The sequence below is a fragment of the Nerophis lumbriciformis genome, linkage group LG17 (assembly GCF_033978685.3).
Source record: "Nerophis lumbriciformis linkage group LG17, RoL_Nlum_v2.1, whole genome shotgun sequence".
Lineage (NCBI taxonomy): Eukaryota > Metazoa > Chordata > Actinopteri > Syngnathiformes > Syngnathidae > Nerophis > Nerophis lumbriciformis.
Genome location: NC_084564.2, coordinates 7,048,265 through 7,060,000, shown reverse-complemented (window position 1 = coordinate 7,060,000; position 11,736 = coordinate 7,048,265). Strand labels below are relative to the sequence as shown.

Below are 11,736 nucleotides of genomic sequence, written 5' to 3'. Positions count from 1 at the left end.
GGACAAGGCCACCGAGCAGCACATGAGACCCCTGGCGGCCTGGAGCTCGGCAGGCAGGAACAGGAGCGAGTCGTACACCTTACACTGCATCCTTATGTTCGCCTGGCGGTAGCAGTTCATCCACAGGCCTTCCCAGCGGGTCTCCATGACGATGATGTTCTCCCCGATGAACGCCGTTACCTTCCACATGGGCATGCCGGTGGTGGCGGCCGCGCCGATCAGCCCCACCAGACCAATGCACATGGCGGCTATCTCGGGAATTCCTTCAACCATCGTTCAGAAGATTATAATCCAGGTGTTCTGATCCAAAATGCGGGACAGCAAGTCAACTAATTCCCGTTGCTTGAGGCCATCTTGGAGGAAGAAAACCTTTCAGCAACTTGCGGCAGGCTCAAATGATGCGTTTGTGGACAGTACAGCAAGGTTTGTTGTGGGAAAGTAGCTTTGGAGGCTTTGGTTGGTTCAGAGAGAAGATGAGGGTACGAAGAATTGCTTATTTTGTGTTTATGGTTGGTCTGGCTAGAAACTGGTTTGATAACTTGTATGACAAGAGCACTTGGAGAGCATAGAACTCCAACAAGCCCTATCTCCTATTAGTAAAGAAAATCCTGAACCTGGATCTGCCCCAAAATGTAATCACTTGTTTCTTATCCCATTTCTGGCTTTTCCTAAAAGTTAAACCGGCCGTAACATTTTAGGCTAGCAGTAGTGTAATGAAGAAAAACTATTGTCTGTCTTTGCTATCTTTGGCTCAGCAGGGCCGCTAGCATACACATAGGCGGAAACATAAGGTAACCTAGTAGAAATGATCCGGATCCGCCCCAAAATCCAAGTAGTTGTTCCTTATCTCAGTTCAGACAGAAAGTTCCACGATAAGCTGCTTGTAACTAATTAAATTGTCAAATCAACAGCAACGATTACATAACTTTCCAGCAAAAGTAAAGATACCAAAGCACACCATTATGATTTCATCAATCAGATGTTGGACTATTGGCTCACTTTACTGGCCTATATTCAGATTAGTTACACTTTTGCATTTTGATTAATCGCGGTTAACCACACAAAATTATTTGCGTGCATAATTAAAATCTCACTTAAGGCCATGAGCTTTGGGTTGTGACCGAAATATTTGTACGTGCTATCGTAATGTAATCAAGCTAGCGTCGTTTGCATTAGCTAATATGCTAAAACGTTTACGAGTGTCTGTGTTGGTATTATTAACTTACAATGACATTATTTTTGTATTGTTTCTGTTTCACAAATTCCTCAGCCCTAATTAATATCAATATTTATACACTGTAAAACCAAATCTAGATTTTGTAGAAAAAAAACAAAGCTGTCAGCTCATTCACGAGAATTTGTACCATAAAATACGCTGTGGTTTTACACCACCTTACTGTAAATTGTTTTTTAAGTCTACGGTCATGTTTTTACAGAGCATTATTGTAAATGGAAAAAAACGTACCGCTATTGTTTTTCCTGTAAAATTCTGGCGACTGAGCTGCCCAAATTTTGCGGTAAAAGCCACTGACTTTATTTCTGACAGTGTAAATACAATACAAGTACAGGCAGACATAGATGAAACAAACAGACATAACTTTATTTCACATTAATAGAGTTGATAGTTTCTAGTATAAAAATACAAGGAGAATTGTTTTAGGAGCATTCTAATTATTATTTGCTCCAGATTAAGTGGCAAAAAGATAAAAATCTACATAGCAAAAGTTGCTTTCTCTCATAGATAGCGGACAATGGGAGTGCGGCCTACAGGTGTTGGACTTAAAGCTCTTTGTATCTCTATTCAAAACAGCTTCTGGTCATGTGATCACGCTTTGGTAGGCGGCCAAAGGGACTACCCTCTTCGCAAACAAAGAGAAGCATCCACACCTTCAACAAACAGCAGCCATCTCATGGCTTCCCGTCCAACTTCTGCATATCAGCTCCTTCAAAACCGTGAAATGTTTAAACAACTAGAAACAATCATATTTTTGAACAACAACTAGCCATAACATCAAAGACCACTGTCGGTTATGTTAGCGTTTTCTTGTTTCTGCCATTGAAGAAAGAACACATTCTACCAAGTGCAATGAGATGATTGGGATTCTGATATACATTTTTTATCCTCACTGGACACTTGGGATCTGATTGGTCCCAAGACTTGACAAAGATGGTATTGTTTAGTTTCTGTCGACGCTGTCACGCAACCTTTAGTGAGGTCTTCTGATCGGCCCCACTCCCAGTCATGGCCTCAGTCAGTGTTTAAAGATAAGCCACTCCACTGCGTACAGACGGGTACCTGGACTGGTAACTGTAGTTGGTGGATGGATGTCTGGACAGGACCGGCTGGGCTTGGGGAAGCAGCACCAGCTGTTGAGGTTGTAGGGTCTGGATGGGCTGCGGAGGGTACGCCGTGTAATCGGAGTTCCTGGAGTAGACGTACTTCCTCGGATCTTGCTCCTCCGCCTGTAAATTGCAGCAAGTGAACAAGCATCCACCGGCAAAGAGAAAGGCCCCGGCCACCCAGCCGATGTAGAGGGCCTCCCCCAGCTCCCGGCGCTGGGCGTCGAGCAGTAAGGGGTTGTAGAAGTCCCGGATGATGACGTGCCCCGTCCAGGACACGGGGATGAGGACGCAGATGCACGACAAGATGACCATGGCTCCGGCGATGATGAGCACCAGCCGCTTTGCTCGGTCGTTTTGAATGCACGACGTGCACTGCAGCCCCAACAGGCTCACCAGCACACCCAGACCGCCGAGAGCCAGAGCGCAGCACATGAGACCCCGTGCCGCCTGGAGGTCGGGGGGCAAGGCCAGGAGAGAGTCGTAGACCTTACACTGCATCCTGATGTCGGCCTGTTTGAAGCAGTTCATCCACAGACCCTCGTAGCGGGTCTCGAATACGATGATGTTCTCTCCGATGAAGGCTGTGACTCGCCACATCGGCATGCCGGTGCTCGCCGCCACGCCGATCAGCCCGATCAGGGTCACGAGAAAACCCAGCAGCTCCAGCGCGGAGTTGGCCATCCCTTTCTACGCGGAGGCTGTGGCAAGCGGCAGTCCTGGCGGGAGGTAGTCGCATCCCAGCGGAGAGGGAGGTGTTCACCTTTTCTGTGTACACGGAGGGGTGGGAATAGCCACCCGTTGCTAGGAGACCAATTCCCCTCAGGCCACTTTTTTCTTTGTGCCGCGAACAGGAACCGCAGGTCTCAATTTACATCCTCACATAAGCTTTTTTTTTTTACAAAGGTGCTTGTATATGAGACAGTAGAAATATGGGGAAAGTACACTTTATTCACCAACCGCGTTACAAAAAAATATGGAGAACACTCAAATCCTTTATTTTGTGAAGCCAAAAACGTAGAAATTGCAAACAGCTAAAATGATGCACAAAGCAAACAATAACCTGCTCCCCAGGAATGCACAACATAACATGACCTGTATGCACTCACAACACTTAAAACCATTAGTAGTAGTGTGCAATTAAATTATGGAATGGATTAAAGTGCCAGTAGAGTGGAAGAACAAGTTGCTTCTATATTGAAGCTAGTATCATATATATCTGATTTATGACACAAAGACTTCCAAAGTTTGCGAGTAAATAGATATGATCAAAATAGTATCAATCTCACAGAGATTCCCAAGTCATTTTGATGGTGTGACGTGGAGGAGAAACACCAGATCACTTCCCCATCAACAACAACCAGAGGTGGGTAGAGTAGCCAGAAATTGTACTCAAGTAAGAGTACTGTTACTTTAGAGATTTATTACTCAAGTAAAAGTAAGGAGTAGTCACCCAAATATTTACTTGAGTAAAAGTAAAAAGTATGTTGTGAAAAAACTACTCAAGTACGGTACTGAGTAACTGATGAGTAACATACACACACATATCATATATATATATATATATATATATATATATATATATATATATATATATATATATATATATATATACATATACATATATATACACACACATATATATATATATACAGTATATAATTTATATTTATTTATTTTGCCGTTTTTGTTTACATGTTAAAGGTGTTTTAATGAATATACATGCATGTTTAACACATATAGATTCCTTTCTTTCATGAAGACAAGAATATAAGTTGGTGTATTACCTGATTCTGATGACTTGCATTGATTGTAATCAGACAGTAGTGCTGATAGCGTCCACGTTTTCAAATGGAGGAGAAAAAAAGTTCCTCCTTCCTGTCTAATACCACATGAAAGTGGTTGGTTTTTGGCACCTTATTTGTCCAGCTTCCATATTCGTTTTTATACACTTTACAAGAAATACATTGGCGGCAAACTCCGTAGCTTGCTAGCTTGTTTGCGCAGGCTTTCGGAGACTCTTGTTTTGAAAGCGCAGGCACGATGGAGCGGCACTTTTATTGTGAAGACAGGAACTGTGCAGTCAGTCTTTAGGCTTTTGACAGGATGTACGATTGAAATAAAAAAGGGTCTTTTTTCCTTCACACTTTTGATTGATTGATTGAAACTTTTATTAGTAGATTGCACAGTACAGTATATATTCCGTACAATTGACCACTAAATGGTAACACCCGAATAAGTTTTTCAACTTGTTTAAGTCAGGTCATGTGACCGCCTGGCTCTGTTTGATTGGTCCAACGTCACCAGTGACTGCATCTGATTGGTGGAACGGAGTGAACGTCACCAGTGACTGTATTTGTTGAAACGCAGGCACTATGACAGACCAAAACAAACAAAGCGTGCATTAACAGATCGATAAAAATTAGTAGCGAGTAGCGAGCTGAATGTAGATAAAAGTAGCGGAGTAAAAGTAGCGTTTCTTCTCTATAAATATACTCAAGTAAAAGTAAAAGTATGTTGCATTAAAACTACTCTTAGAAGTACAATTTATCCCAAAAGTTACTCAAGTAGATGTAACGGAGTAAATGTAGCGCGTTACTACCCACCTCTGACAACAACTGCTAATCAAGCAGACTGTGAGAGACAACAATGATTACTTTGGGACAAACTTATATTTTTTGAGGCCGAATACAAAGAGGATGGTCCACAAGTTTTAGAAGCCGAGTACTACTTTATTGTGACACTATAGCATTAGCAGCATTGCTAGGTGCTAAACATACAAACTAACTATAATTAATCCAAATAAAACAAACACGGTAATATTTGTGATGTTGGATGTCGACTTACAGGACGTTCTCATAATTCCGTTTAGATGAAGATTCAATCGCGATCGTCATGAAGGGTTAAAAATAGTTCCTGTAATGAGTGTCTTTTTTGCCACCTTGGGGGATATGAAAGTGGACCAGCCTGGCAGGTGACAAATGTTACTTTTAGCAAGTTTGAGACCAAGCAGAAGCCGCCGCTAGTTTATAGTGTGTCAACAATAGCAGCGTAAACTAGCATTAGCTCACGGCTATCAATGCGCCGCTAAAATAGTCCATCTGCGTAAGCGCTTATAATAACAATATCACTCATATTTGGTTCATTTTCAGGTCACGACATGTAAATGAAGTATTGTTGGCGCTTTCTGGATGTTTTTAGATGATTTAGAACGCATAAACAAATAAAAACACACGTGTTCTTGTCTTACATAAGGATTGTGAATGATAAACAGCACATCTCTTTCCAATTTGTGCGTATTTCCAGTATGACTCAACAAATAATATGGTCAGAGTGCAGAAGCGTTACTACAGTGACGTAGAATCTACGGAAATTGCCGAAGATATTCGGATTGGAATATTCAAAATGGCCGACTGAATTTGTGGCATTTCGTGATGTTTAGACTGTGTTTTTACATACTTAACGGATTGTAAATACAATTGTATATGGTTTAATGTAGGGGTGCCTACATTTCTTGACTTGGCGGCCGAAAGCCGACTGCATTTAAAGTAACTATATATGTGTGTAATCTTTGGTAGTTGCAATTTTTTCTCCACCATGACTAGGGAAGGTTGTATGGATTGTGTCATATAAGTAAATGCTGTGCTATTATTTCAATGTACTTTCAAGGGTCATACATCTTATTTACTCACATTGTCTACAAATTTTTAGCATTTAGAGACTGCCTGGTATTTAGGATTAATATGAAAGCAATCCGCGGTGTGATGCTTTGTTGAACTCATAACGTCTCGCGGGCCAAATTGAAGACGCTGGCGGGCCTCATTTGACCCACGGGCCGTAGTTTGAACACCCCCGGTTAAATGGATTCAATGAAACATTTATATTAAACATAAAAAGTCAACTTGTTTGTCCATTCTGCTGCTACTTTAGGCAAATAAATCAAACAATGAACTAATTTGATTCAGTTAAAGAAACTGTTTTGACTAAAAGTGTTTACAAAATACAAGGAAGAAAAATGTTGATAACTTTATTGAAAATTTGTTAACGTTTTCTTAAAAACACTATTACAAAAATACATAATAAAGTGGAATAAAAGAGCATACAAGTGAAATATAACGAGCAAAAGTTACAATGTTGACACTAATAACTCAAAGCTGCTGTGCAGGGTGTTTAGGTATTTTTTCCCCCACTTATCTAAATATTAAGGAATCAAAATCAATGTTGTGAATTATTGACCAATTACTTCACATCTAATATTACCCCGTAAAATACTGCATATTTAGTTTGCAATTAAAAACAAGTTTTCTTTGACAAAAAAGGCATAAAACACAAAAAAAACACACAAAAAAAAACATTAAATAATAAAAACTTCTAATCGACGGATAGATTTGAAGTTGATCTAGAGAGTTAAGTGTTGAAAGTAAAAATATATATTTTTAACCCTTTTATGAATTGGACTATTTTAGATCCGCAAAAATTATAAAGCTGTAGTTGCTATAAAAAAAAATAAAATAATGCATCAAAATCAATGTTATGAATTATTCACCTTTTTAAGGCTCCAATCACTTAACATCAAATATTCCACTCTGAAGTATTGTATATTTTGTGTGTTTGCAATAAAAACAAAATATTTCTATGACAAAAAGAGCATAAAACAAACAAAAAATAAAATACAAAAAAAAATTAAAAAATTAAAATGTATGACTTAATTTTAACACTTTTATGAGTGGGGCCCTTTCGGATCCCTGAGAATTTGTTGTTTAACGTATCTAAATATTAAGGAATCAAAATCAATGTTATGAATTATTGACTTGTTCAAGGCTCCAATTACTTCACATCAAATATTACACTTTAAAATATTATTTCTGAAAATATTGCAAGTTGTCTATGACAAAAAGGGCATAAAACAAATTAAAAAAATAAAATAAATAAATAAAAATAAAATAAAATGAATATAAGAAAATACAAAAAATACAAATATATATATATATATATATATATATATATATATATATATATATATATGGGCTTCACGGTGGCAGAGGGGTTAGTGCATCTGCCTCACAATACGAAGGTCCTGAGTAGTCTTGGGTTCAATCCCGGGCTCGGGATCTTTCTGTGTGGAGTTTGCATGTTCTCCCCGTGACTGCGTGGGTTCCCTCCGGGTACTCCGGCTTCCTCCCACCTCCAAAGACATGCACCTGGGGATAGGTTGATTGGCAACACTAAATTGGCCCTAGTGTGTGGATGTGAGTGTGAATGTTGTCTGTCTATCTGTGTTGGCCCTGCGATGAGGTGGCGACTTGTCCAGGGTGTACCCCGCCTTCCGCCCGATTGTAGCTGAGATAGGCTCCAGCGCCCCCCGCGACCCCAAAAGGGAATAAGCGGTAGAAAATGGATGGATGGATATATATATATTTTTTTTATGTACATATGTAGCATCATCTACAAAGATACAAAGAATTGCTATTGCGACATCTAGTGGACACATTTAGAACAGCAGGTTCTTTCATTCAAAAATTTTGCGGATCATTTTTATACTTAGCAAACTTATCCCGCGGGCCGAAAAAAACCCGACACCCCTGATCTAGAGAGTTTATTGTTGAAAGTAAAAAAATCAATATCTTTTTAACACTTTGAGAGGGACCATTTTGGATCCCCAAGAATGTTAAAACTGTCGTTGCTTGAAAATAATAATGAATCAAAATCAATGTTATGAATTATTTAACCTATTTAAAGCTTCCCATCAAATATTACACTTTGAAATATTTTGTGGGGGAAATATTGCATGTTTTTTGTGTTTGCAATAAAAAAAACTGGGGTGTCTTTGACCAAAAAGGCATAAAACATAATTTATACATTTTTTTACCTTATATTGTTGGACCCAAACTTGAGGGTGAGCCCTAAAGGTAAAGACAAAAATCAATATATTGTATTGGTTTTGAGAATGAAAAGTATCAAAATGGTCCCTGCATGCTTTTGGAAACAGTTTGCACACTATTATATTAAGTTTGTTTGAATAACATACTCCATAAATATTAAGTTGTCTTCACGCGGTTAAGAGTCGGCAGGATTTGAGTTGATCAGTTTTGGTCTGCAGCAGACGTCTGTGTTTTCACTGCAGGGAACGCTGGAGGTCCACTTCCAACTGGACCGCTTTTTGCTGGAAGTCATCTGGGGATAGGTTCCAGCTCCGTTGTGCAGTCCACATCCTTTTCACAGGCTTCTGTTTGTGTCAAAACTCAAGACTTCCGCTAGCAGTTTAGCTTAGTGGGTGGACCTGCGTCATGTTCTGGTTCAGCCAGTCTAGCCACATAGCGGCTGGAAACAAAGAAGATAACAAGTTTCTCTCGGGAGTCGTACCGGGAAGTAGAAAATATGCAATGTATCATGATGAGACTGAAATCAACTTCAACCAACAAACCCCCAAAACAGAATCAACAGACTCTTAGTCAACTGTACCATTTATTGACCCTTGTGGTGGTTTTTGAAATCAAGTATTTACAAGTCAGAAATCATCTGGAGTTCTCTGAAAACCACAACAGAGCCTGTGTCCGCGATAGTCGAGTCAAAGTTCTGTCATGGCGGCGTAAAAACTTTCCTGAGAAACTCAACAGTTCCATAAATCCCAGGTGCGACAATACTCGACATCTTCTCTGAGGAAGTCATGCAAGACTCAGCCTTTTCAATTGAAACCGTTGTGCCAGCTATTTTGGCAAGCATAGACCAAAGAACCATCCTTCACTAGTACTGGACGGGTGTGTAGGCCACAGACCCTGGCGGGGGTGCAGAGTAGGCGGGCTGGTAGGTGTAGGACGGCTGGTAGGTGTAAGGTGGCTGGTAGGTGTACGGCTGGTAGGTGGAACCGGGCTGGTAGGGGTACGAGCTGGGGTTGTATATCACCCTCTGGTCGGGCTCCTGGGTGCGTGGGGCGTGGCGGCACAGCAGGATCACTCCGGCGGCGAAAAGCAAGGCCGAGGTCACCCAGCCGATGTAGAGAGCCTCGCCGAGCTCCCGCCGCTGGGCGTCGATGAGCAGGGGGTCGTAGAACTCCTGGATGATGCGGTGGCCCGTCCAGGACACGGGGATCAGCGTGGTGATGCAGGCCAGCAGGAAGAGGGACCCCCCGGCCACCAAAACAATGTGCTTGGTGCGGGCGCGGTGGTCCACCACCTTGGTGCACTTCATCCCCACCGCCGAGGTAACCAGGGCGAAGACGGTCAGAGCCACCGCCGCGCACATGAGTCCGCGGGCCGCCTGCAGGTCGGGCGGCAGGAAAAGCAGCGAGTCGTAGACCTTACACTGCATCCGGATGTTGGCCTGTCGGAAGCAGTTCATCCACAGTCCTTCCCAGCGGGTCTCCATGACGATGATGTTCTCCTCAATGAAAGCCGTCACCCGCCACATGGGAAGACCCGTCACGGCCGCCACGCCGATCAGTCCGATGAAGCCGATGATCAGAGCCACCACCTCACAGCAGAAGGCGTACTTCTTCTTCCGCATCTCGATGATCTTCTTCTCCTCGTACAGCGAGTCCTGGTAGTCCTGGTAGTCTGTGTACGCCGTCTGGGGCCGCTTCTGCTCATAGTTGTAGTAGGAGCCCGTGTAGGAGAGCGGCGGTGGCTTGGTGTAGCCGCTGTAAGCCGTGTAGGAGGCCATCGTGCCAACAAGCACACTGGCAGAACTTTCTCAAATCTGAGGAGCCCAGCGAGTTCAGTAAGTTATACACCCACAAAAATGCTAACGATGTGGGACGCTCGTCGAACCGGTTGAACCGCCCCGACCGTCTGAGCACCTTCTTTGAACAAAACCAAAGACTTCAATCAACCAGAACACATGTGTCCAAAGTGCGGCCCAGGGGCCAGATCATTTTTTAACGCGTCGGAAAAAGACTGTAACAAAAAGCAAAAGTGGAATTAAAAGAGCAAAAAGGTGAAAAAGTTGCAATGTTGACTCAACAACACAAAGTTGTTTTCTTTAAAACTGTCATTTCTCCAAAAAATAATAATGAATCAGCGTTGTTATGAATTATTGAAATATTTAAGGCTCCAATATATATTCCACTTTGGAATATTTTTGGGAGAAAATATTGCATATTTTATTTTTCCAATATAGAAAACAAAGTTTTCTTTCAGAAAAAGGGCATGAAACATCAATCCATCCATTTTTTACAGCTTGTCCCTTTTGGGGTCGCAAAAAAAAGAGAAAAAAAAATATATATATATATTTATATATTTTTTTTCTACTGCTTGTCTACTGCTTGTCTTGGGTCACGGGGGGTGCTTGAGCCTATCTCAGCTGCTTAGGGAGAAAATATTGCATATTTTATTTTTCCAATATAGAAAACAAAGTTTTCTTTCAGAAAAAGGGCATGAAACATCAATCCATCCATTTTCTACCGCTTGTCCCTTTTGGGGTCGCAAAAAATAAATAAATAAATAAATAAATAAATAAATATATATATATATATATATATATATATATATATATATATATATATATATGTGTATATATATATATATATATATATATATATATATATTTAACACATATATATATATATATATATATATATATATATATATATATATATATATATATAAAATCTCCATTTTCTACCGCTTGTCCCGTTCAGGGTCACGGGGGGTGCTGGAGCCTACCTCAGCTGCTTTGGGCGGAAGTCATATATATATATATATATATATATATATATATATATATATATATATATATATACATATATATATATATATATATATAATACTAATTAAGAAAATATAAATTAAATTTTTTTTTTTTTTACTTGGGACTACCCACGGGCCAGAAACGGCCCGCCAGCGTTCAAAATATGGCCCGCGGGTAGTCCCGAATTAAAAAAAAAAAATGTTTTCTTTATTTTTTCTTAATTATCAGATGGATGGATGGCCCGGCCTCTGGCCACATTTTTTTTTAACCCAATGCGGCCCCCCGGGTCAAAAAGTTTGAGGACCCCTGATTTAAGGTAAAACAACCTGAATTTTAGCAGGGATTTTTTTAACTCATTGCTCAAAAAATAATAAAAAACATAAAAGATTACAAAAAAACTTGAAATCATCAAGTGAGGTGACGAGAGGCAATAGTGTGATAGCATCTTTAGTGTAAACAATCATACACACAACACATCTCATCTGTTGTGTTGTTGTGAACGACATCATTCATGTCACATCAATGTACAAACAATCATACACACACAACACATCTCATCTCTTGTGTTGTTGTGAACAACATAATTTATGTAACATCAATGTACCAACAATCATACACACACAACACATCTCATCTGTTGTGTTGTTGTGAACGACATCATTTATGTAACATCAATGTACAAACAATCATACACACACAACACATCTCATC

The 11,736-nt window shown here is 40.4% G+C and overlaps 4 protein-coding genes across 6 annotated transcripts in view; 1 reads left to right on the top strand and 3 right to left on the bottom strand.

Moving 5' to 3' along the window:
- LOC133614172 (claudin-8-like) overlaps window positions 1–380 on the bottom strand; it is a 1,817-nt gene extending 1,437 nt beyond the window's left edge. Inside the window, exon 1 of the mRNA XM_061971991.1 lies at window positions 1–380. This exon is cut by the window's left edge and continues 1,437 nt beyond it. Within this exon, the coding sequence (XP_061827975.1) occupies window positions 1–273 (273 nt within the window). The 5' untranslated portion in view covers window positions 274–380.
- The window catches only part of cntn5 (contactin 5), a 101,531-nt gene that overhangs the window by 9,637 nt on the left and 80,158 nt on the right, over window positions 1–11,736 (top strand). The window lies entirely within an intron of this gene.
- On the bottom strand, window positions 1,588–3,063 carry LOC133614171 (claudin-4-like). The gene has a single exon (XM_061971990.1). It carries the CDS (start codon window positions 3,022–3,024, stop codon window positions 2,260–2,262), a length of 765 nt encoding a protein of 254 aa, XP_061827974.1. The 5' UTR covers window positions 3,025–3,063; the 3' UTR covers window positions 1,588–2,259.
- LOC133614410 (claudin-8-like) lies at window positions 8,793–10,047 on the bottom strand. The gene has a single exon (XM_061972340.1). The coding sequence runs from the start codon at window positions 9,997–9,999 to the stop codon at window positions 9,085–9,087; it is 915 nt and encodes a 304-aa protein (XP_061828324.1). The 5' UTR covers window positions 10,000–10,047; the 3' UTR covers window positions 8,793–9,084.

Excerpts from the sequence above, each read along its gene's own strand:
- LOC133614171 (XM_061971990.1), bottom strand. The coding sequence starts at position 3,024 with ATGGCCAACTCCGCGCTGGAGCTGCTGGGTTTTCTCGTGACCCTGATC.
- LOC133614410 (XM_061972340.1), bottom strand. The coding sequence starts at position 9,999 with ATGGCCTCCTACACGGCTTACAGCGGCTACACCAAGCCACCGCCGCTC.